General features: G+C 46.6%; 1 protein-coding gene across 3 annotated transcripts in view; it reads right to left on the bottom strand.

Annotated features, from left to right (window-relative positions):
* Positions 1-482: 482 nt before the first annotated feature.
* The window catches only part of ATXN7L1 (ataxin 7 like 1), a 224,907-nt gene continuing 199,781 nt past the window's right edge, over positions 483-25,608 (bottom strand). Inside the window, exons 8-13 of one of the 3 annotated variants that reach the window (XM_087439365.1) lie at positions 17,744-17,936; positions 14,214-14,335; positions 12,452-12,757; positions 8,891-9,839; positions 5,938-6,012; positions 483-4,054 (exon numbers count right to left, since the gene is read on the bottom strand). In XM_087439365.1, coding sequence (XP_087295491.1) covers positions 4,013-4,054; positions 5,938-6,012; positions 8,891-9,839; positions 12,452-12,757; positions 14,214-14,335; positions 17,744-17,936 — 1,687 coding nt within the window. In that variant the 3' untranslated portion in view covers positions 483-4,012. The remainder of the gene's footprint in view (positions 4,055-5,937; positions 6,013-8,890; positions 9,840-12,451; positions 12,758-14,213; positions 14,336-17,743; positions 17,937-25,608) is intronic. The other 2 variants (XM_087439407.1, XM_087439422.1) reach the window with 2 other exon arrangements.

Below are 25,608 nucleotides of genomic sequence, written 5' to 3'. Positions count from 1 at the left end.
AATGGATCTTAGGCTTCAAGAGCTTACCAAGGGACCATCTCTGCCTGGGATTCTGTCCCTCACACTCTGTGCCTTCAGCTCACTTCCTGAGGGAACTCCCTGACAGCAACCCCCTCACTCGTTTTATGTCCATTTCTCCTGTTATTTTCTCTGTCATAGAACTCAATTCTTTCCACCATGGCATTTGCCACAATCTGTAATTACAGATTTGATTGTGTTTATTTATTTATTGTCTCCCCCATGGGATTGCTTCCAGAAAGCAGCTGTGACTGTGTCTATTTCTCATCACTGAGCACAGAGCGCCTGGCTCAGGGGCAGCCACAGACAGGATGCTCCATAAATACTTGTGGAATGAATTCACTGTCTTCTCTTCTACACCTCAAACGTGTGTTCTAGCAGGAAGGCTCGTCTGCTGAGAACGCTTTCACCCAAAAGAAAAACAAATGAACAGAAATCTACATTTTATGAAAACCCGAAGACTGTTTTACAAACATATAAATTATTTTATTTACAAAGCCATGTTACAAAAAAAAAAAAAAAAGTACAATCGCTCACCGGAGAATGTCTCCAGGCCTGGTGCTGAACCACGGCAGTATCGATAGATACATGTTTGTTCTTTCCTCTTTAAAACTGTAAGCCATAGAATTTACTATTTACACCTACTTGAGACATTGATTCTGCTTACAATATCACAGGCATGGAATGAATTCTATCTGATAGTGCTAATACATAAAGGTGCTGGACAAAGGGAAATACTTAGTGTTACAAAATATGGATCGTAGAAAAGAAACCCACTCCACAAGTGTGGTATTTGTTTCGAATGTCTGGACATGCTTTCTTCAAAATTTTTCTGGAAAAGGGTTCTAAAATTGGTAGTAGGAAAGGACAATGAGCAGGTGCAAATTCTCGTTTGTGCAACAACAGTTATTTAATATACCCCATGACTGACCAGCTACGTAAAACCCACAGAGTTTTGTTAAAGTGCCATGGGCCGACAGCATAACAAAATATAAGGTGTAAATAGAAAATTTCTTTTTTTTCCTTTTTTAAAACAAGAGTTCACTGAGAATCAGCAATAATAGAATTTGCTGTATAAACTATTCTCTACAAAGGTTGATCAGCGTTATTTACAATTGGTACATTGATACAAAAGAAGGCATACAAGTTATCCAGGTCGCTTTTTTTATGGCTGACAGGTCTATGCATTGCGTTATGCTTAACCACCAGAGCTTTCGAGCCTCTCTGGCTGGCGACAAGTCACAAGATCGTCAGGCAAATGGGGGTGTGTGCAGTCAAGGGGCTGGGAGAGAGGGCTGAGTGGGGTGTGCGGAACAGAAGTACCCAAAGGATACCACCCTAAAAACGCTTTATAGGCTGGTCCAGTTGAACTCCATGAAAACAAACCCAAAGGAAACCTTTTATTTGCATTCCATTTTTCAACTTGTGAGTTTTTAATACATCATATAACGTAGCCTGTGGTGGATTGTGAAGGAAGAGACACCGTGGGTTTTCCCTTTTTGCTGTTTTCCAGAAATGTCCTCACCTTGGTTAGAGCCAGTCTTTCACCAAGTAAGCAGCATTCAGTGGGGGAGCCTCTTTATTCCAGCTTGCAATTCAATATGTAGAGAGCTAACATGTTTAAACCCATGAATTGCTCCTTTAGTCCCTGTCGAGACATTATTTCTCAGAAGCAGCCACTTAATCTCTCAACCTGTATTTTTTCCCTCTTTGAGTGTAAAAGTTTATAAATCAGAGGGTTATTTTGTTGCTGAGATTTTTTTGTTTTGTTTCTACTCCTGCAAGTTTTACAACTCAAAATAAATTATAAAAAAACAACAGACTTCTAAAACCAAACAAGACAAAAATTGTGCAAAAGTAACAAAGATATGTACATACTTTTCAGTCTGAAGAAATGTACAATAAAAACATAATTCAAAGAACATTTTAAAAATATAAACATTGCTTAAACTTTCCTAAGTTTCATATTGTTTCTGAAACTATTCTGGTCAGTTAGCTCTGTAATATAGTAAAACATAAATTATTACAAAATTAACACTATAAAAATTTACTTTTAAGAATATCTTCTAAACTTTTTTCCAAAGGGTCTAACCTTGTTTATAATTTCTTAAACATTTATAAGTCTTAAAATCTGCCTTAACCTTTTTTTTTAAAAAAAGAAAAAGTAACAATCTTCCCTTCAATTTGCAGTCTCTTTTTCCCAAGACGTAAATAAACCGGCATATAAGTGCACTTTTAACACTGCAGAAATAAAAATGAAATCATCTGAACTAATGTCCTGGTACCTAATATCAACTCCTGATTTTTAAAAAAATCTTCATTTTATATTAAAAATTTTAGTATCCTATAAGAAACACTGTCAGTGCAATTCCATTGATGCAAATCACTCCGTTTGCCTCCCGTCTTTGCAAAATCCAATCGTGTGGTGAAACTTAACAGTAGTCTGATCTTTGGGTTGGGGCGGATGGGAAAGAAAAGGAAAACTTTAGGGTGGGGACGAGGGTTTGTGTCCAGCTGCAAAACTGGCATTCCTTTTCGGTTTAGGGATGAAGCAAAACCTCCTAGGATCTCTGCCATTATCTCGTATGCAAAGACACATGATGAATCGCACAGAACACCTATTTTATATCGTGAATTCCTTTCCTGACTGATTCCCCATCAGAGCTTAGGGTATTGCTTTCTGTCAAAACTCCAGTGTGAACACTTTCAGAGCTGCAGGCCTCCAGCTCCTCAATTCGGGCGCTTCCAAATAAATGGCTCTTCCCCGCTAAGCGGTGGCTCGGCCCTAGCGCCCCTTCCTGCGGTGGCTGTATCTGAGCTGGGGCCTCTGATGACCCAGCACAAGCTCATTACGGAGGTGCCGATTCCATGGGGCCCTGTGGCCCAGGGCACGGAGGTGGGTGGGCAATGCTAGTATGTATCATCACCAGAAGTCTGACACTTAGGCCCCCATGGGAGCTTTCCCCTAGACCCTTACTTCCTCCTCTGCTGTTTCTCCACTTGCCTAGCCCAAGAGGGCAGCCTGAGAGCTTCCACAGCTGTGGGCACTGTGCCTCCTCCTGAGTGGCTTCCTGGGGTCTCGTGCCCTTTTCCCTGGGATTCCTCCCTCTCTGGCTCGCCCTGCCTTGCGTCCCTGTGCACGGTGCCCTGGAAAGGATTTTGCGCATGGATTCCTAACAAGCTCAAATTACCACAGTCACCCACTTCCCACATCTTTTAAGGGATATCTTCCCCCGCCCTCATCTCTGCTTCCTGCCACCTCCTCCCGGGCCTGTTCCAGCCCCCGTCTCTGACCCAGTGTATCCTCTCTGAGCTGCATAGCTGGACAGCGGTATTGGGTCAACCACATCATTAAATGGCTGCTGTTCTCAATTTTGCCCATAGCATCTGGCTCCCGCCGTGCGGCACCACAGAAATCTGATGAGGGCATCCGGCCCACCCTCCAGCTCTCTGCTCTCGGCTCCCCAAACACAGGCTCCTCCCAGCAAATCCCCCTCCTCCAGCACACCGTCCAGAGGGGATCCTGTGGGAGCCAGCTCCTTCTGATGGCCAGTGGGGACTCAGGGAGTGGCAGGTCAGAGGGGATGGAAGAGATGGGTGGGAGAGGACAAGGAAAGGGCACTGCATGTGCTGAAGTTCCAGAGTTTCAGACGACGCCAACCAGGACTGACATTCTGCAGTGTCTGCTTTGTGGCTGGAGCACAACGAAGGTGTGGCAGGAGAATGAGAAGCTAGAGGGGTGACCCCAAACTTGGAAGAAGGTGTACACGTGGCAAATGAAAGAACGGAAACCAAACACTGGTATCGTTTTCTATAAATCTCAAATCCACGTTCTTTTGCCTTTTTCTTCAAAACTAAAAATTGGTCAATTAAAAAAAAAGAATAAAGGCCAGAGCCACAGGAAAGAGACTCTTACTGCCCCCCCCCACCCCTCGGCCTCCCGGGGTGGGAGCGGGTGGCCAGGCATTGGTTCAGAAGTGGCTTCATTGTCTTGTTACGGAAGAGTCCTTATCCTGCCCATTCTGTTTGTGGTCTTCTAGGAAAGAAAAGAAAAGCTTATTTCAAAATCATACTTTTGGGATTACCCACGAGAATTCAAGAACAGAGGCTCAGTTTTCTCATCTATAATAATGAAAAGGGTACCATCCCACCTCTTGCATTTGGAAAGGGCACTTGTAATAAGCAAATGAGGTGATGGATGTAAAGGACTCCATAAATGTAGATCCTAGCTGTAGAGGAACATGCAGGGACGAATTCCATGGACATTCATGGGGTTCCTTTCCAGGAGAGAGGACTGGAATAATTGCTCTGTTTTCGTTTTTTTTTCTCTAGTAGTTCATCTTTTCCTACCTAATCTATAGATAGCATGGAAAATGATTTGAGAAGTGTAGTATTGGGTTAAACAGAGGCTTTGGAAACAGAGGTTTTGGGTTCAAGGTACTTAGCCTCTTAGTCCAGGCATCTTCATCTATAAAATGAGGATAATTGTTTTGTTCCTTACAGGTTGTTAAAAAGTTTAAACAGGGCCGGCCCTGTGGCTTGGTGGTTAAGTGCGCGCGCTGCAATGCTGGTGGCCCGGGTTCGGATCCCGGGTGCGCATTGAGGCACCACTTCTCCGTCCATCCTGAGGCCGAGTCCCACATACAGCAACTAGAAGGATGTGCAGCTATGACATACAACTATCTACTGGGGCTTTGGGGGGAAAAAATAAAATAAATAAAATCTTTAAAAAAAAAAAAAAAAAAAGTTTAAACATACGTAATGTATGTAAAGGGCTTAGCATAGCACCCACCCCGCAGAGAAAGGGCTCAACAAGTGGTAGCTATGGTTATTATCATTACGTTTGTAAGGCTGACAGCCAGCATCTGGTGCCTGGAGCTATGGATGAAGACACCAGTGCCTGGTACGGGCGAAGTGTGGGCTCTGGGCACGCCAGCCCCTGTGCAGGAGGCCTGCCAGCAACAGAGGTGATTGCCAGAGCATGGACGAGCCCCCACCCCCCACAGAGGATTGGCTGCAGGTGCTCAGGCACAAAAAGGGCCATAGTGACTCAAAATGGTGGAGACACTGTCCGGGCTGGGGATACAAAACTGTTTCCCTATAATCTTGCCCCAGACTCTACCCAAGATTTGTGGGGAAACCCTAAAGACCAAAATGCAGACAAACACATTGCAATTTGGTATCTACACAACCTACAGCACATCTAAGATCACATAACAGCCATATATGTATTTTCTCCAATTGTGTATATAACACACACAACCCCGCCCCCCACCTCCCTGGTCTCTGCTGGACGCACACACACTCTATTGGAGAAAACCGTGTCGATACACTGATACTCTCACACCTCAAGTTTATGAAAACTCCTAAATCTAGTTTGAAGATTCCCACCATGCAACCACATCCTGAACGGATCTACAGCCCACCAGAGGCCTGGAGAGAGCACTGACATCCGCCACAAGCAAGGCCCTCCAGTCATCCTCATCTTATTTAATTTTCACAATAACCTTAAGAGGTGGGCATCGATTCTGCCATTTAACAGAAGAAAAAACTGAGACTCAGAGAAGTAATCTGCCTAATATCATACAGCTGCTAATAATAACAGCTAATATTTGTGTGTGTGTGTGTGTGTTAGGCATTTTCTAGAGGCTTTAAGTGAATAAATTAATTTAATCCTCACAAAAGCCATATGAGATCAGGGCCATTATGATCCCCACCTTATAGGTGAGGAAACTGAAGCACAGAGAAATTAAGTAACTTGCCCAAGGGCATACAGCTAAATAAGTAGAAGGCCTAGCTTTGGAACCAGGCAGCCACGCTCTTAACTGGCGATGAGATTGGAACCAGGGTCCGCCCCAAAGCCCACATTCTTTCTGTCCTGCTAATGACCCTATGTTTTTTTTGCCCCCAGTAACTTACCTGTCGGCTGTGTCCTGGGCTGGATATGCTTGAAGGACTGGATTGTGGCAGAGCTAGGCTGCTATTTTTCCCAACCTGAAAGACACCAGAGAAGCCCTACTCAGATACACGAGCCAGTTTGGGAAAGACCCACCGACACCACGCATCGCCAGGGGAAAGGAGAAGCGCTGCCTGATGACATGCTCATTTTCCTCACGTCAATTTGGAACTTGCGTTTTCCTCCCTCTTCAATGGCAGAGAAAATGAAAATGTTTCAGTGGGTACCTTGATGATGCCCCTCTCATCCCAGAGGGGAAGCAGAATGGAGGGGAACTCTTACTCTGCTCCCCAGTGTAGACTGCAACCTTCAGGGGTGAGGATGAAGGCATCCTGGGAGAGGCCTGGCCCCTCCTGGGAGCCTTTCAACAGAGGCCCAGCTTTTCCACCTGGGGCCAAAGGGTTACACAAACTCATCCACCTCTGAGCTCACTCCCAGGCCCACCTTGTTCCTAGCCCAGACTCCCTTGGACCAGCTGGGGATAAAAGCCGGGGTCTTTTTCTGTGTCAGTTTCCCCAGCCAGGAGACACAGCGTGCACCTCGCTGAGCTGGGTCCTAGGAGGGCAGCGCTGGGGGCCAGTGGGTGCGGCCGTGCAGCTCCTCCCCTTCATCTGTGACTGTCCTCAGGTGGGTACTGCTCCCACAGGCAGCTCCTGCCTGCAGCCTATAAAGAGCTTGTCCCTTACGTTAACTCGCCTTTGCAGAAAGACGTCTGTCTTCCATTTGCAGTCTTGTCTTGTGTTCAATTTAATACCTCTGTGGCTAATTCTGGCCTTACACCTACCACATACCATGAAATAGATCCCCAACTGGTCCCCAAAGCACAGGTTTACTTCGAATTTCTCACCCTTACGCCGTGCCTCTCCCAATCTCCTAACAGAATCCACAAGGATTCCAAAGGCCTTTCCCCAACTCTTGGAAATCACCGATGGTGACCCCGGACCAAGCCTATTCTTAACCTGGTGACAAGCACCCAGGTGTCCCCTGCATTAGAGAACTAATGCTGACTAGACCCAAGGCAGCCATTACATCCGTCAGCTTTTTTTGGTTTCCCTCCTGATGAGGACTCTCTGGTGGAGGTTTGTCTGCTCCTTTCACCACTGGCTTTGACTCATTCATCATGTTTACTAAACATTTCATACACCCTACAGACCAAAAAGTCAACAGAACATTTACTCAACACAGAGCCATGGAGGTTAAGAGCCCAGACTCCAGAGCCAAATTGCCTGGGCGTAAATCCCAGTCCTACTATTTACTTGCTGTGTGACTTTGGGCACATTGCTTAACCTTCCTGTGCCTCAGTTTACTCATCTGTAAAATGGGGGTAATAACAGGTAATGATTAAATGAATTAATACATCTTTAGTGCTTGAACAGAGCCCATCCCATAAGCAAGTGTTATCTGCTAGAGCTTTATCTAAAATGGGTGACACTATGGCCTGGCTGCTTAGGGTGTGGCCTGCAAACTGGCACAGCAGCGCTGCCTGGGAGCCTGTTAGAAATGCACTCTCAGGCCCCACCCCAGACCTGCCCCCTCAGACTCTGCATTTTAATGCGACCCCCAGGCGATTCGTGTGCACGTTCAAGTTTAGGGAGCCCTGGTTCTGCCCTCCACCCTGAGACCTGGAGGTGGCAGGACCAGCAGTTGAGTCTCTGGGTAGGGCCCTGTGGGTGCTGGCCCCCCTCCCCTATGCCCCTGGAAGTGGGGTGTCAGAAGGGCGGCCCGTTGCCTCGGCTGCAGCCGTGTGCAGCGCCCCAGGCTCTGTGAGGACCTGCGTCTCCCCCTCTCTCACCTTGGCCTTGGCTGGCAGCTTGTCTGGCCCTTGAGATCCAAACTTGCTGTTTCTCATGTGTTTACTTGTGATTTGTGAAGCCCCCTCAAGATGTTCTCTTCGTGAGGTTTTAACAAGTCTCATATAAAGATGACACAAAACATTAAAACACCTTTTAAACAACTGCCTCTCATCTCTCCAAAGTCCTTTTTCCCAGATGGGCCAGGATCAGGGTCCGGCCCACTTAGTTCTGTGGTTGTAAACCTGCGGCTGCCTCTACAGTCTGTGTGCGGCGCCCTGGCAGGTGTAGGGCCCCGGGCAGGCCTGCGGCCGCCCTCCCACCAGACTCGGCTCAGAGAACCCCAGGCCGGCCCCTCGCCACCTCTGCTCTCTCCTCTGCGCCCAAACAGCACCTGAGCCTGGCGGGGGATGGAGGGCTTTCCTGAGTGGCTTCCTCAGCCTGAGGAGAAAGACCAGAGCTCAAGGGAAAGAAACACGTGTTCCTCCTGGAGCACGCCCCACCTCCCCAGATCTCTGCACCGTACACCCTCCTATTGTACAATGGCCCGAATGCTCCTGTGCCAGCTGGTGTGAGCTGCACTTTTACTTTGGGAAGGAAAGAGTTATACTAGGAGGAGGTGGGGGTCAGGCAGCCTGGTAAAGTGAGAAGGACGGTCACCTGGGAGCCGGAAGCTCAAGCTACCACGCCCCAGGTGGGACCCAAGTCATCATTTCACCTGCCCAGGCCTCGGGCTCTTCCTAAGGGGATTCCAGTAGGTTGGATAAAACTTCTTGGCAACAGAACTCTTTAATGAGATCGTCCTCAGAATCTCTCCAGGCCTCGGTTTCCTCATGTGAAGTGGTGATAACTGCACTGACTGCACTGGGCTGTCATGAGGATTAGATGTAATATTCATACAGTGCTCAGAGCAGTGCCTAGCACGCAGCGAGAGCCGTGAAAGTACTTGTTCATAAACTGCTCTTAGAGAAGAGGGTGAACAGTGCCCGTGGGGAAACGAGAACAGGAGTGGTGCTGGGTTACCTGTCGGAAGCACCTGGCTAAGCGGGGCGCTGCCCAGCTCCCCCAGCCCCCCGGAGCTGGTGGAGGCAGTGCCAGGAGGCCCCTGGAAGGCCAGGTCCCTTACCTGCCGAGAGGAGGTGCTGTTAACGGGATCGGGCACCGGTGCGAGAAGGCTGGGCGGGTTCTTTTTGTGAACGCTATTCATACCAGGCATTTTAGTGATTTTACAGGCTTTGCTACTAGAACTCGAGTTCTTACGCTTTTTTCCTTCTGATTTGTCAAAAGAGAGGGGCAGGGGCAGAGAAGACACGGCATTGTGTGAGGCCAGAGAGAGGTCCCCTGCCAGGGAGGGCACAGAGAGGGGACAGGAGTCACTGCTGCCGCCCACCGCGCCCACGTGTCTCCCTAGGTCCGCGGGGCCGCCGGGCAGCGAGGTCCGTCCCGAGGGTTCCAGTTTGGCACTGAGTGGGCCCCCCACATTGTTTGAGTTGTGCACAGACAGACTGTTATAGGGAGGGGCCGCCTGATAGGAGTTCAAAGCTGAACTGGCATTCAAAACACAGTTCTTTTTGTGGGGCCCTGACAGTGGGGATGCGAGGGAGGTCTGCAAGGATAATGAGGAGGAGGAGGAGGAGGAAGTCGAAGACTGCGGCTTCCTCTTTTTGATACTTGGAGACTCGTCGCTACGGGCGGACAGGTCTTTGACTTTTGAGGATTTGCTGGTTTTGGTTTTGGATGGCTTGTGGGATGGGGAAGGGATGACAGCTGGTATTGGGGACACGGCGGATGGGGCCTTGAAGGTTGAGTCCATGATGCTGAGGGTTGCAGCCACATGAGGGAAAGCTGTGGTGTGTGACATGAGGGCGCTCGGGTCCGGCGATGTCACAAAAGCTGCGTTTGAGAGCATGGCTGATGTCATTATGTAAGAAGAGGCGAGTCTCGAGCTGATGGGAGCTGAAGGAAGATACACAGCACTGGGGGTGCTGAAAGGCTGTAAAACGGATGCTGGAACAGGGGTGGTGATGTGGGCTGCCGGCGAGGGCATGGGGCTATCTGCCGCCGGAGGGATCTTCCTAAACACGAGAGAAGAGGGAAAGAGAAACCGTGAGAAACAGGCTTGGCATTGCTCCAGAGGCTCGATTAAAGTGTGACCATCGGGGCTATAGAGAAAACCCCGGTAGAACCAGACTATGGAAAATGAAGCCTTGAAGGATGGCACAATCTGAATTATGGCCCTTCCCTGTGGTTCCCCCATTGCAACATCCAGCAACCTATTTTTAATCACTTGCAGGTCTTCAGATCCTTTTCTCCATGCGTGGCTACTGGATAATGGCTGATCTGGGTTCATGAATAAAAGGCGAATGTTATTTAGAATATAAATTTCCCCAACTGTATTCCCTCCTTTTTTTTTTTTGGCAATGATGAGGTGGTTTGTAATGAGAAGTGGTCATTTCACACTTAGGTCCTGGCTTGAAGTAGGCAGTGTGAGGACAGGGCTTTGCCACCTGCACGCGTGGGCCGGAGGGTCCCTCTGCAGCCTCTGCCCACTGCCTCTCAGGGCCGCCCAGCCCCTCCTGTCTCCTGCTCTGGGCTGGAGGCAGTGTGGGAAACCCCTCTCCTCACAGGCCAGCATCCTCCTGCACTTGCTGTCTGCAGCCTCTGGTTTACTCTGTGCAGAGGCATTTCCGAGTTAGCTCGCGGCTGCTGGCTCCCGCTGGCCTGGCTCTGGAGGCCTTGGGGCAGTGAGGGTCGGGGCTTGGGAAATGATGCAGATGTCAAGTTGCCCAGCCTCAGGACTGACTTTTTCCTGTTTACTTCCCTCTACTTCAGCTCTCACTCAGAGGAGCTATACTTGGGGTGTGGCTGCCCTTCAAGAGGTCTTCTGTTCCATGTTAGGAAGTGATGAGAGTACAGGGACCCTCACGTATCCAGAGAAGGGGATAAGGAATCTCTAGTTTGTTCTGAAGATAAATGCAGGATATGGGCACAGGAGAACACACAGATGAGAGAGGTCTTCCTGGAGGGTGGGGGTGCCTGGGAGCAAACTCTCTGCCCCCTACCCTTGTGGAGCCAAGGCCAGCACTAGGAGGCAGGCTACTCTGGGGCCTTCCTGCAAACTCTGTCTTTTGACTTGTGCTGGAAACAGTTCCCACCTCCACACCAGGGCCTGGGTCGATGCTGCTGCTATTCTGGGGACAGGGAGGAGCACAGGGGCCTCAGGGTCACCATTTGTTCCTGATTTTGCAGGAAAGGATACTGACCTCAGGAGCCAGGTGAATGTTTCCAAGCTGGCTCTTTCCTAGTCTCATCTTGCTCCCCTCCCCGTTTCCCCTGGAAACCATCTTCAGTGTTGCTGGGGCTTCCCAGCACTTAGGAACTAGCCCCTCTTCTTTGAAAGCCGCGCTGGAAGGCAGGCAGGCCTGGGACCTGCATCCCGTGGGCTTGGAGCAAGGTGTAAAATGGGGCCTCAGGCAGCCTCTTCTCTCCTTGGAGGCCCCCCACCCATCCCCAACTGCAGCATTAGGACGAGGCGCCAGGGAACTCTGGAAAGAGGCCCCGCGGAGAAGGAAACGGCTCTTCCAGGACTGCTCTCTCTGAGGATTCAGTTTTCTGCCTGCAATTTGGTGGAGCCTGTGGCTTCCATCTTTAGGGTGGGATCCAGAGGAATCCTTGAATACGGAAGCACAACGCCCTGGAGAACATCGGACGGAGGAGGTCAAATATGAGAGAAAGATGTTGCCAAATCACCGTGGCCATGATGGTGTTTGACAATCTACTTTCTCTCAAGCCTGAAGAATGTGAAAGATCCTGTCAGCGCTAAGCAAGTGCTCCATCAGCACTGTTGCAATGAATGAATGAGTGAATGAATGAATGGACGGATGGGCGGGTGGACGGGTGAGCAGGTGAATTCTCAGCAGCAACATAACTATGCATGCTGGGCAAGGACTTCCATATGATCAGACCAGAAAGGTCTACACACGCCCTTAGAACTGTCCGGCATTGCGCAACCCCTTCTTCCCCGGGCAGGCCAGGGAACGTTCCTCAGAGTGTGCAGCGTCAGCACGCTCTCCCTGCTGTCTCGGTGGCCTTACTGTGGTGCTACAGGCATCCCACTCAATGTGTCCCTGACTCAGCTAAAGAATGGATAGAAATACATGTGGGCAGAGGTTTGGCAGTTACTAGTAATAAAAAGTTATTTACAAACACCAAATGGCTCATTTAGAGAGGACCCCAATCAGTGACCTTAACTGGGATCTACTCTGAGTCTCCCAATTTGTAATTTTCCCATTAAATAGTATAAATTCATGCTTCAACTTATGCTGACAAGCAGAGCTGAAGTCCTCAGTTTTACGTGGCTGACGCTCAGGACTGGGATGGGTGCTGTTTTTCAGCACACTTTCTGTCCCATTCCCTCCTCTCCCCACTAATCATAAGTGGAGGGGAGAAGAGAGCGAGGGGCATGTGGCAGCTCACTGTCTCTGGGAGCCCCTTCCCGCCATGCTAAACAGTTTGTGTGTTTTTCCCGGTGCTAAAGGGCAGTGGATTTCAGCTTTGCGGGCTGTGCCCCGATTTAAGCTTTGCTCGCTGGCCTAGGGAAGCCCCGTACAAAAGCCCACAGATGCGAATCAATGACTGACAGTGCCCAGCCTCCCCTGCCAGCTGGCATGGAGATCCAGATGCTGACCTGGCTGAAAGAGAATACTGTGTTGGCGTCTCCTGATGCAGAGTTAAATGCTTGTTAAAGAAAAAAGAGTCTTGGCCGTTCCTTTTCTTCCTAATGTCTTCCACGCCCCCATCGGCTGCCATCCCTCCAGGTTCGGGCCCGTCGGGGCCTGGGGTTTGGGCAGCGAGGTTGAGAGGGCAGCGGGGTGCTACGCTCTCCAGAGTTGACACCCAGGCAGCCCCAATGTTGCTCAGTGACAGCAGATTGGTTAGGCAAGTCCTGAAAAGGGGGGAGGGACCTGATGCCCTGTGGCTCGGGTTTCTGTGCCTGAGGAGGAAAGGAATATGGAGCTTGAGCTGACAGGACACCAGGTAGCGAAATACAGATCAACACATTCCTTCCGTACGTCTGGGATTTACACTCCCACGACACCGGAGGGCAAAGAGCTGCGAGAATCCTCAGGGCTGGCTGCCATCTTGGGGGAGCAAGCACAGAAGGATAAATAACCAAATAACCCCACGTGCAGCGCCAATTTGTTGCTGTTTAGAATGGACACAGGTAGATATCAAGGGTGCCTTTTAGACACGTTGGGCAGTCACTTAAATGGGAAGAAATGATAAGCTTCTCTTGTGGCCCTTTCCTACTTTATAGTGAATGTCAACATTTAGTCCAAATCCACCATGAGAGCTTACTGCAGACACATGGGGCTGACGTCTCCTAGAAGTTACGGTCTGGAAGCTCTCTGGGCATCAGGGTAAAAAGGGGCTAAGGTGCCAGAACTGCCTGGGAGAGAGGAGGAATCTGGGAGAGGGCAAGGTTTGAATTCCGTTCCCATCCCCACCCTCAGTACCTTCCCATTTCTCAGGAATGCCTTCCTTGTCTTTCCTGGGCTTCACTGGGTAGGCTGAGGGGTTCAGCATTGGCTTTCCAGAACCATCTGGGCCTAGACCTGAGGGATCCATGATTCTAATGGACTATGATATCTTAAGAGCTCACCTTGGTAGGAGGGGGGTGTGGGGATAGCCAGTGGGCTAGCCTTGCATTATCAAGTGGCCGGAATGGCAGTTCCTCATGAGCTGTGGTTTGAGAGGATCTAGCTTGTTATTCCTTCACAATAGCATTTTCCTAAGTCAAGGTTTCTTCCCTTTTTAAGAATCTCCTATTAAAACGTAAATACATCAGCAGGTGTTGGAGAATAAAGGGACTTTAGAGACATGGAACATAAGCTGGGGTGTAGGTTAGAGAGAAGTACGAGTAGAGGTGAGGAGAGAGTTCTAAGGACATGGGAAGGGCCAAAGACAAGCTTAACCAACTTCACAACATCGCTCAGGATCTGCCCTGTTAGCCGCTGTACATATTTTTTCACAGGACATTAAACAATTAGAAATTGGTCCATAACCATTACAAAATTTTTAGTACTGACATTGTAGTATTAACATTACAAACAGAAGCATATTCTTCATTTCCTTGGATGTTCTTAGTCATTGCACCTTTAACACTGTTCGGTAAAGAAGATCTTATCTAATGCTCTTTCCATTTAGAAGATTACCAACACAAAAATGGTCTCCAAGGAAGGCAAAGCATACCACACATCATACACGTCTCTGAAAAACTATAGGCAAACCATTAAGAAGAGCTGATATTTAAGAATTAATCATGGATCCTGATTTCAGAATCATTTTGTTCTATGAAAAGCCAACTACTGACATTCACTTAGAAAGTTGGGGTTCAGATAGTTGTGGGGCAGCTCTGATCTTATATTGCACAAAAACTGCTCACTTACTTCCACATCTGTGAATTCAAGTGTTTTTCTACCATGGAGTTTAGTGCGAACCGAAAATGATCCCATCTTCTGTCAAACACATAGTACCCTCGTCCCATGAGGCGGCTCCCGAATGAGCAAAACTGTGAGGGAAAAAACATTTTAATTTTGATTACAGGTTAATAAGCTAATATAAACCATACAGAGAAAAATAACATTTGCATAAAAACACACAGGGTTACAATTTTACTCAAAATAAAGAAGCAAATAGTACTGAAGCCAAAAATACTCCTGTGATGCTTTAGTTTGAGCTCTAGGTTTTCTGCAGAACCTCACATTAGGACTCAATAGCGACATTCAATTTTCTACCACTAAGGGCTACCTGCTCTATACCTGGGACTGAGCTAGTATTTTCAGTTACAAAAAAAAAAAAACCCAAACCAGCAGCAACGAGTAGCCAGGGTGATTTTTCAGCACCACCTGCTTATCATATGATCCATCTCCTCGAGGAACTCGGTGGTTCCCTGCTTCTCATCACACTAATGGAAACTGCTTGTTCTGACTCTCTGGGTCTTCTGCCAGCCGGTCACACCTTTCCTATCCGACCTCATCTCCACCTCTCTCAGCACTTGCAGGCTGCCCTGAGACACATTATCACCTCTAAGCTTATGCTCATGATGTTCCCTCTGCCTGCCGTCTCCTTCCCTCTTCTCCCTCTCAGTCCCAATTCTCCCCTCTTTCAGTGCCCCAATCAAGACTCTCGTTTGCAATGGCCCTCTCTGACTAACCTTGCCCCTGTGAACTCCCACGGCACACCCACTGCTTACTCTATTACATTTCCCCGTGGAATCACTACACGACTGTTTCATGTTACACATAATGCCTATGTGCCTGACTTGATCATAAGTGTATAAAGGCCAGGGACCTCACTCTCTTCTTCCTCCTCAGTATGAGGAGAGTAGGGATTTGGGCTAAGCAATGGATTGGAGAGACAAGGTTCCACAAAATGTTTAAAGCAAATCATCACATTTAAAACATATGGCTGAAATCTGAGCAGTCAGATGTTTAATAAACATCATTTGATTATGATGTTAGGACAAGCAGAAGCCAGTAGACAGAAATGCAAGAAGCGGCCTCTGAGAAGGTGACATTTGGCTGGTCTAGAGCTCAGACGAGTCTGCAAATGACTCTATAACTCAAAAGCAGCTTCTCCCCCTTCCCCCGGCCTCTCAGCAGCTCCCTGGCCTCCATCCCAGACACAGTGCTAGATTGGCACTCGCTCCACAAACCCTCCCTGGAACCAGCTACTGGAACAGTTCTTAGGAGGAAATGTAAGACCTTCTCTTTGTTTTGTTTCTGCTTATGTTTGGGGGGTTTTGCATTAAATCTTGCCACCCATCAAATCTGGTACTCCTGATGAAAAACTCTTTTTTGCACTTTCATATTAAGTGCTTACTGACCGAGCAAGAAAACATATAAATGTGCATACAAACACATCTCCAATGTGGAAGCTGGTCCCCAGCAGCATGTGGGAATTGTTCCAGGTCTAGACATCTTTTCTTCCTTCTTCTAGTTGCTAAAGAGACCCTGGATGAGCGTTCATTACAAAAAATGATTTAATGTATTAATTGACCATGAGAGAAAGGACAAAGCAAAGAAACAAATCCATGGCCTTTCCATTTAAATCAGCAAAACATGAAGGGCACACAAATCCACCATGCCCGGAGTTGAACTAATCCACTGTGGCCTGGCAGCTTGTCATTTGAACAAATATCTTGATATGCTCCAGAGTTGGCCTTTCGGTAGAGCCCAGTCTCACCTTCAGACTTGGAAGCTGGAGGCCCCTTACTGTCTTTGCTACCTATGTCTCTAATTCAATACAGATAGGAGTCTAAATGCCCCGAGAGGCTCCTGTTCTCGGTTGCATATTATGCCCTTGGCAGAGCTGTAGATCCTGACTGCACTGGCCACTGTGGCAGACCCCACTGGTTGCCAATCTCATCAACAACACCCATTCTCCCACTTCTCCCTGCCTTGTCCTTGCTAACAGAACCACACTTTTATTCTGACATCTGACATGAAGCGGTGAGGAGGGAAGGTGGGTCTCTTCCCAGAACCTTGGGATGAATCACGGCTGGTTTCATCCTGCGTCACTGCAATTCCATCCTTCTCTGCCACCGATTGGTACAGGGCTGGGCACCTCATTTCTGCTAAATGTAAGGGGAAGTCTGCTAGGGGGGCTCATAGGAAGATTTTCTTCCCTATGAAATGATATAAGATAGCATCTGAGAAGAAGACTCCCTTTCTGTCTGTTCTTTCCACCCTTCGGAGAATGCTCCTGGGTGAGGATGTGCTATTGGAGCTGTAGCAGACGCATTGAGACTGTGCATGAAAGGCGAAGAGGATCGCAGAGATTCTCCCCCAGCAACACAACATTGTGGAGATGCTGAACCAAGCTTGGAACCACCTACCTCTAGATTTCTTATTACATGAGATAATTAAATTACCGTAGTGCATACACTGTATAAATTGAGTTTTCTATTACTGGCAGTCAAAGGCATTCCTAATTGTCCCTATTTCTGTACTAGCCAAGAGGCGAAGTCTCAGGCTGTTGGTGAACCACAGGTCACCATCATCCCCAGAAACAGGAAGTGAATTTGGCCTTCATTCATCACACAGGTAGAAGGGAGGAGGGACTCACTCTATCTTGCTGCAGGATTGACTTCACCTACGCAGTCCATGAGATCTAGGGACAGTCAAAGCTAATCTTGCAGGGCTCAACCTGGGACCAGAGCAAACTGGCCATGGGGTCCCACGTTTCCTGCCCCCCTGAATTCAGCTCGGTGACGGTAGACCAGGCAGTCCCTTCTTAAGCGCCTGCAGGGCAATCATCAGTCTGCAGCTCATGCCTCCTTATATTTTCCACCTCGATTTCAACGACCTTCTGAATTGTTACAGTGGGCTCTTTCAACGAATGGGGAAGAAACTGACCTTTTTGTTAATCGGCAATCACACTGACATTAAATGCTTCCTCCTTTCCTCAACACACACACACACACACACACACACACACACACACACTCAGTTCTGGTGCCATATGGTCACACTCACTAATAACAATGAAACTCAGAATCAACAGGGGAGACAACCAGCTAGGGCTGGCACCTGGCACACTGCAGACAGATGGTTTCCAAAGCAGGTGAGCTAGACTAACTCTTGAAACCAGAGGCTCCATCTTCAGCCAGGCAAGGCCAGAAGGTCAGCTCCCCAGTGCATTTATAGAAACACCATTTCTCAGGCATGATTGCTTCAAGGTGGACCACAAACACTCAGGTGTTTAAAGGATTATAATCAGCTAGGAGCCCTTTCCTTTCCTTCTTGATTTTTAAGGTATTTCTAAGGCAATCATTCAATCTCAGGGGAAGACTTTTCATAAAACACTGTCCTGGCAGCCTCTCCTTAGGAATGCGTGCTGTCTGACATGATCACCTAAATGCCCGCAAAGCACAGGGGAAAAAAAAATCCATGGACAGAAACAGAAGGTGACCTACTGCAAGAGGTCTGGGGTGGTGGGTGGAGAAATGACAGTCTAACTTCTCAGATTCTTCGGCTCCGTCCATCTCCCCTTCATCACTCGACAGTCGGCTGGCGAGGTCACTTCCAACTGGGGGCAGAGGGGGCTCCAGAGTGTAGCCACTGTGGTTGGAGGACGTGCTGCTGCTTATGCTATTTGCAGATGATGGTCTAAGGGCAAGAGAGAACAAACAGAATAAACTTCTCTGAGGTAACAAGACCCACTCAGTTTAATGGAGCTCAGAAGGCAGACCAATCAGCCTTCCTGACACATCAAGGAAGGCAGGTCAATGGCAAATTTGCACAAGGGAAAAATTCAGCCTGAGAGGGTTAGTAGCAACCAGCTCTCTCCAGTGATCTGGTGAGCTGAGGCTCTGCCCTGCCTGATTTGGGCGCCAGGGAAACTCCAACAGTGTAAGCAGAGGATAAAATACAGTAATGTGACAGAGAGTTAATCTAACTCAAAACTAGTCTTCTATGAATTCAGTTACAACCATTCATCCATTTGCATGTAATTAATTTGTACTTCCACGTAAATGCTTCTCTTTGAAAGTGGAAGGAAGATCAACCAGATAAGCGAGTTCAAATCAATCAACAAAATCTCAGTGATGATGCAAGACAGCCCTACAAACACTTTTTTTTGCTACCAAACTATGGCTTTATGAAATTGTTATCATACTGGCATGAAAAAAGCTTTTGTCCCAGTGATGGGACTACAAGTCTCTCACCCCACAGCCGTGCCTGTTTCTTTCTTTATTTTTTCATTTATTTTATTTTTTTTTGTGAGGGGGATCGGCCCTGAGCTAACATCAGTGCTAATCCTCCTCTTTTTGCTGAGGAAGACCGGCTCTGAGCTAACATCTATTGCCAATCCTCCTCCTTTTTCTTCTTCCCCAAAGCCCCAGTAGATAGTTGTATGTCATAGTTGCACATCCTTCCAGTTGCTGTATGTGGGTCGCGGCCTCCGCATGGCCGGAGAAGTGGTGTGTCGGTGCGCGCCCGGGATCCGAACCCGGGCTGCCAGTAGCAGAGCGCATGCACTTAACCGCTAAGCCACCGGGCCGGCCCCGTGCCTGTTTCTTAATATCAAGCCGCCTGTAGTTTAATTGTAGTTTAATTGTATCTTCCAAGGATGAATGTTTCCGTTTGATTTTTGACAAACCACTAGACCCACGGGCTGGCTTGGCTGACTCATAGTAGGTGTTCAAGAAATATGTTTCTCAATGAAGGAATGAATGAATTCCACGGGTATAAACAACCCAATAGATCTCATCTCAGTTATGGCTAAGCTCATAGAAAAGCAATGTCATAGTAAGAGGTAGCACCACATGCTTCCTAAGCAGGAAAAAACAGAACAAAACAAGGCAAAAACCAAACCCAAACAAACAAAAACCACACCCACAGCAGTAGACGAGTTAGAAAAGCAACAGCCAAAGTGAGATGTGAGTTGTTTTTACTGCTTCTCCACTTCCTCCAGGTGATTGACCAGGGAGAAAGATGGAGAAAAAGAAGTTTTGGAGAAAAATATCGAAATTCTTTCAAAAAAAACTGGTTTTCTGCATTCTGCTTTGCAAGCTGCCCCTTCAAGTCACATGAAGCAGTACTGTGGACTGGTCTCCCTTCTCTCTCATTTTCACCCTGGATTCTCCGTTGCTTTGAAATCTTTCTAGGTCTCAAATACCTGAGTTCATACCAGATCCCCAAAGCAGCCATTTAAAAACAAAGCTGCGAAGGTGGAAGCAACTCAAGTCTCCATCAATAGACGAATGGATAAACAAAATATGGTATAGCCATACAATGGACTGTTAGGCAAGTCTTAAAAAGGAATGAAATCCTGACACATGCTACAACATGGATGAACCTTGAAGACATTGTGCTAAGTGAAATAAGCCAGTCACAGAGGACATTCCACTGATAGGAAGAACCTAGAATAGTCAAATTCATAGAGGCAGAAAGTAGAACAGTGGTTACCAGGCACGGGGCAGGGGGGACGGGGAGTTAATGTTTCATAAAAAGTATCGAGTTTCAGCTGGGGATGATGAAAAAGTTCTGGAGATGGATGGTGGTGATGGTTGCACCACAATGTGAATGCACTTAATGCCACTAAACTGTACACTTAGAAATGGTTAAAATGGTAAATTTTATGTTTTGTATATTTTACCACAATAAAAAACCCACAACAAAACGAAAACAAAGCCACGGGTAATTTTTCAGTGTTACTACAAGAACTTCGTCGGTATGAGAATGTATTACTGACTATCACCTTCCCGTACTTATTAAAAAAAAGACACCATTCAATCTGCATGTTAAAAGTCTGTAGTCCAGGGAACACATCTCCCCAGATACCCACTCTCCTGTATCAGAAGGGGCAACAACACCATTGCCTGTTTACAGCTGAAGACCCAAATAGTAAAACAATTTTGATAATGCTGACACACATAAAGAAAGAAAACAGCATTCATAACCCTGCCACTCAAGATCAAATGCTATTACTATTTTGATTTATATCCTTCCAGACTTCTTCACTGAGCATACACAGGCACATGCATTTTTAAGCAAGAACTGGATCACACTGTACATACTATTTTGAGACATGCTTTTTTTTTTCAACCTAGTGATGCTGTAGAAATCTTCTCATGTATAAAACTATATCATCATTTTTAAGATTCCCCAGTATTCCATAGTATGGATATATCGTAATTTACTTAACTAGTCTATTGATGGACATTCAGGTTGTTTCTAAACTTTCTGGTAGGCTCTTTTTGAAGCCTTCCCCACCATGATAGGACCTCCCTGTCCTGCAGGGAATACAAGTGAGCTGGATTTTGTTAAGTGTGATAATAGCATCATGGTTACATAGGAAAATATCTTTACTTTTTAAAGCTGCATCTGGAAATCTTTAGAGGTGAAATGCCACGACATTTGGAATTTACTTTGAAATGTATTATCAAAAATGTAGATGAAGTAAATATAACTGCAAAATACTATCATTACAACCATCAAAACTAGGTATGCAGGTGTTCATTATATTATTCTCTCTATTTTTCTATACATGGGAAAAATTTCATAACAAAAAGTAGAAAAAGAAAAAGTGAGCTAGTAGTACAGGTGTGTGTAAGAAAGTGGCCGAGGAACTTCCCGTTAAATGTGGCAGATGGATTGAACACACTTATCTCCTCTCCCTCCCAACGTCCTACTAAAATCACAGTAACGGGATAAACAGGCATTATTCTCAAAGAACAGAGATATCAGCAGAAATATGGTGGCAGTTATGGTGAGGATTTCCCAGCCTCCACTTAACCCCTAAACCAATAATGGGAATCTCATTTATCTTGCTAATGATTGGTTTGGAAAAGAGCATGAGACATAAAAGAAAATAATTTTTTTTGGGTGAGGGGGCTTTTGCAAAGATTTTTCTCATTTTTCAAAAGAGACACAAGGCAAAGGTGATCTCCACCTTCATCTGGACCTTGTTTTATCTGGATGTGCCTAGAAATGCTGCAGCCATCTTGCAAGAGACTGAAGATGAAGCTAAAAGACTGAAGAGGGTGGAATAATTGAAGGGCAGAGAAAAAGAGCCAATTCCTGATCTTGGGGGACTGGTGCCCTTTCACCTCTGGACTTCTTGTCACATGTGATAAGAAATTTCCTAATTATTTAAGCATTTAGTAAGACTAGGCTTTCTGCTATTTGCACCTGAAGCATCTCAACTGATACAAGTGTGAACAAGAGATTTTAACATATTTTTAGAAGACAGAATGCGGGTGGAGAAGTGTTAACTGATGGGAAAGGAGCTGACCAACCACAGAATCTCTGAGAAGCAGGGCACCTGGAGCTACCTAGAGCTGCAAAAGTTATGGGTGAGGTGAGGACTCAACATGGCGGGAGAGTTGAAAGTCTTACTATGTAGTAGTTGGACCTATAGGTCTCCCTACCTCACACAGCCTGATGACTCACCATCGCCCCTGCCAGGCCCTCCCCCTCCACTCAACTCTCCAACAAGAGAACAAAGGTTTACTCTCCAGAGAAATTGAACTGGAGAGACTCTAGACATGGGGTCACCAGGCTCAGCAGATCAGGAGTGGGGCACAGGGCTGGAAAGAGGGTGACTGTGGCCTATCCCTCGTCAGATCCTTAGTCGATCCTCCCAGAACGCCTATCGCCAAGCAAACCACCAGGCAGGATGCTTCCCCTGAGAAATGGAATGGCCCCCAGAGAAAAGGCTTCCAGATCTTGCCTGTGGGAATCCTCCAACAAAAGGCTGACTGGTGACCTGATGACAGTCCTACACACAGACTTCCAATCAGCCTGTTAGAGCATCTCTTCTAAATATGAATGGTTAGGATCAGCAAACATTCCTGGAACATCTCCAACATGAGACTGACCAATCAAACATCAAACGCCATGAACACAGACAGGAAACAAATCTGGAGGAAATGAAGATAATGAAAGAAAGAGGAAAAACTAATAAACCTATCCTCAAAGACATCAGAACAGTATTACCTCTGCAAAATGACAGTATCTTGTAGGAAATAAAAGAAGCAATCAGATAAAAAGAACTAGATCCTAAAAATTAAAAAAGTGAATCATAAATTGATTATTTAATATACAGTTTTGAAGGGAAAGTTAAAGAAAATCTTTTAGAAAGTAGAACAAGAGATTAAGAGAGACAACAGGAGAAAAGAGATAAGAGAATGAAAAGATCAGAGCAAAAGGTCCAACATCAACTAATAGGAGGTCAAGAAAGAGAGACTAAAATAAATAGTGGGGAGAAAATTATCCAAGATGTAACATAGGAAAATATCCCAGAAACAGATGTTTCCAGATTGAAAGGATCTACTGAGTACCCAGCACAGTGAATGAAAAAGACCTACATCCAGAGTGATTCCTGTGAAATTTCAGAGCCCCAGGCTTCAGAGATAAAAACTGGTCATGTGCAAAGAAATGAGAATCAGGATGATATTAAAATTCTCAATAAAAACCTTCAATCCTAGAAGCCAATGGAAAAATGTCTTCAAAATTCTGTAGGGAAATGATTTTCAATCCAGTTATATACTCAGAGAGATTATTGATGAAGTGTGAGGGTAGAACAAAAACATTTTCAGGTGTATGACGATTCTAAAAACTGACCTTCCAGGCACCTCTTCACAGGAAGCTAATGGAGGAGACAGTCCATCAAAATAAAGGAGCAAACCAAGAGACAGGAAGGCATGGGACCTAGGAATCAGGTGCTCTCACACGGAGAGGGTGAAGAGAGTTCCAGGATGGCAAGAACTACTGTTTTCCATTCTAAGTCTTTTAGTACTATTTGATTTTTGAACTATGTGCCTATATTACTTTGATTTAAAAAATGAAGTTTAATTAAGGAAAACAAAGTGGTTGAAACACTCAATAGTAAGTTCCAGTTGCCAGATAAAAGAGAGGAGATGAGGAGGGGAGAATCCTGGAGGGTAAAGCTGAGCATGGAAACTGCGTGCTCTAGAGCAGAATCGGCACTGAGAGCAAGGACAGAACCACGAGTGAATGATGGTGTGCACATGTGCACACATACACCCCAAGAAGGAGGAGCTCTGAATCCCTTCCTTTCTACACTTGCTTCACTCAGGGTGTATGCATCTCAGGGCCATGATGGAGTGGTGGACGCTTTCAAGACCTTCCAGCTCTGATCGCCATACTCCAGGGTGGAACCTGGAGGGAGGGAGTTTGCTGGAAACAGCCTGTGTCTCAGAAAAAACAGGCTTGGTGAGGAGTGATGGAGAATGGGACAACTAGTCATGAGAATGTTGAAAAAGCCACTCAAGTTTGCTAAGCTGCCATCCACCCTCTCCCACTCAACACTACATTCCTCCTCCCCTCTCCACTTACCAGTCTGGACAGTGTATGTGATGATGGTCCCTGTCCAGTTCCACTCCAGGGAAACTCAGAGAAAGTCCCTACCCCCACCACTTTAAGGAAGCACGAGCATCAGTCTATCTGAGGGCTTTGGGAAAGAGAGTGCAGGGGAACTGACCTTAACTGAGTCCCTACTATGTGCTAGGCATGTCACGTGCATTTTCTCATCCAAGTTACCCACGGCCTTAGGTGCGTGTAACTATTTATTATCTACATTTCTCAGATGAGGAAATTGGTTGCAAAGCTAATAAGAGGTGGAAATGAAACTTGACTGTCCGCTTGACTTCAAAGCCCGCCATTGTGAGAAATGGAAGTAGAAAAAGCACAGGGACAATCCAAAGTCAAGGAGAGAAATGGCTTGCAGTTTGGCAATAACACCATCCTAATGAATCATGAGCAGAAGTTGCTTTCACTCCAGACTCATCTCTCCCCTTTTTCAGGGATCTAGGACCTCCTGCCTCTCTCCCCACTGCCCTTGTCAGTCTAAGATTCATTGGATTTTGCCATTCATTGGATTAGATGTGTGAGCCTCTCCGAGACAGAGGGAATGTGCCCAGAGCTTGGCTTCTCAGAGCCCAGCTGGACTCTCTGCCCTCCTCCCCCTTTCCAACAGGGTCCTGGCGGGTAGGGCTGGGCTGGTCATCCAGAGCCCTTGGGCACTTTGGGGCAAGTAATGTGTTCCCTTAGACTTTGGGGCAAAGAAACAGAACATATGGGTATCAAGGGCCCCTGGATTGGGGGACAGAGGCCAGAGGGATGGGCAAACAGAAATCAGGCAGCACCAAGGCCTTCATTTACTCAGACTGCTTCCCACTGAACACCACTACCACTTACCGCCAGCTGCCGTTAAGTGCTTATCATGAGCTTGGTACTTTATCTCACTTAATTTCTCTTCGCTCCATTTTACAGATGGGCAGTTTGAGGCTAGAGAGACTAAGAAACATGACCAAGCTTCTCTAGCTCATAAGCATGGAGTTGAGACGTGCACGTCCAGTCCCGTTCCAACCCTTGTCCCTAACTTTTAACGTCTCCAATTCTTGACCCAAGTTCCCTTTTTAGGAACCCATTAACACGAATGGGTTGCAATTCAAGAATATGAGAACTGAAATATTTTCGAGATTATCAAAACGATATGTAAGAAATAAATTCACACATGGTAGCATTTCCTACAGAAGGAGTTCACGACTGGGAAGGGCTTACAATAATTCCATTCCTGTGTGATAATTTTTTTTGCCAATTATAGATAATTAGTGATTGATATATCTATTATATATATATCATTAATATGAGGAAAATAAGTTTTATGTGAGTATGTTAAATTCTGATCATGCTTTTTCAATCTCATGGCATGGGGTCTCCTCCTAACCTAAAACAAGTGAAAGAGGATGCTATTTCCCACTGACTTTGGAACAGTTCATAGCAGTTCACCCAGGAGTTTTCTGGTGCCTGTATCAACCTTGACAAGCGTCCTCAAAAATGATTCTGTTACCAACATTTATAATGTGCCCCTTTGTCTCCCCCTTCCTTTAAGAGACATCCTTTTTGCCGATTAACCTCACTCTCTCTCATTCTGCTTCCCTAAGAGAACATAAATACCTGGCATTTCTCTGTTGACAAACTTTCTCCTGAAAACTAAACCAAAAAGCAACAGCAAGAAGAAGCTCTCGAGGCTCCACGGCCTGTTTTATTTTTTAATGGCTGCCCCCTGGCTTGTCTGTTAGGCCAGGTACCACTGCTTGGGTGAAAAATGCCCCATAAGTCACAATCGATGGAGAAATGTATAATAAAAGAGAGTTTTCAAACTGGGTTCCCTGGAGTCCTTGGAGGATCCAAGGCAATCCCTCGGATGGGCCAGGGGACAGCGGGCACATGTGTGACGAGAACAGGGCTGATCTGCTTCAGATGGAGGCAGGTCTGCTTTTATACTGGGATATATAACTGCTTTTATATT

The sequence above is a fragment of the Ceratotherium simum genome, chromosome 1 (assembly GCF_057802395.1).
Source record: "Ceratotherium simum simum isolate JZ-2026a chromosome 1, ASM5780239v1, whole genome shotgun sequence".
In the NCBI taxonomy this organism is placed as follows: Eukaryota; Metazoa; Chordata; class Mammalia; order Perissodactyla; family Rhinocerotidae; genus Ceratotherium; species Ceratotherium simum.
This window is presented reverse-complemented; position numbering and strand designations above follow the sequence as displayed.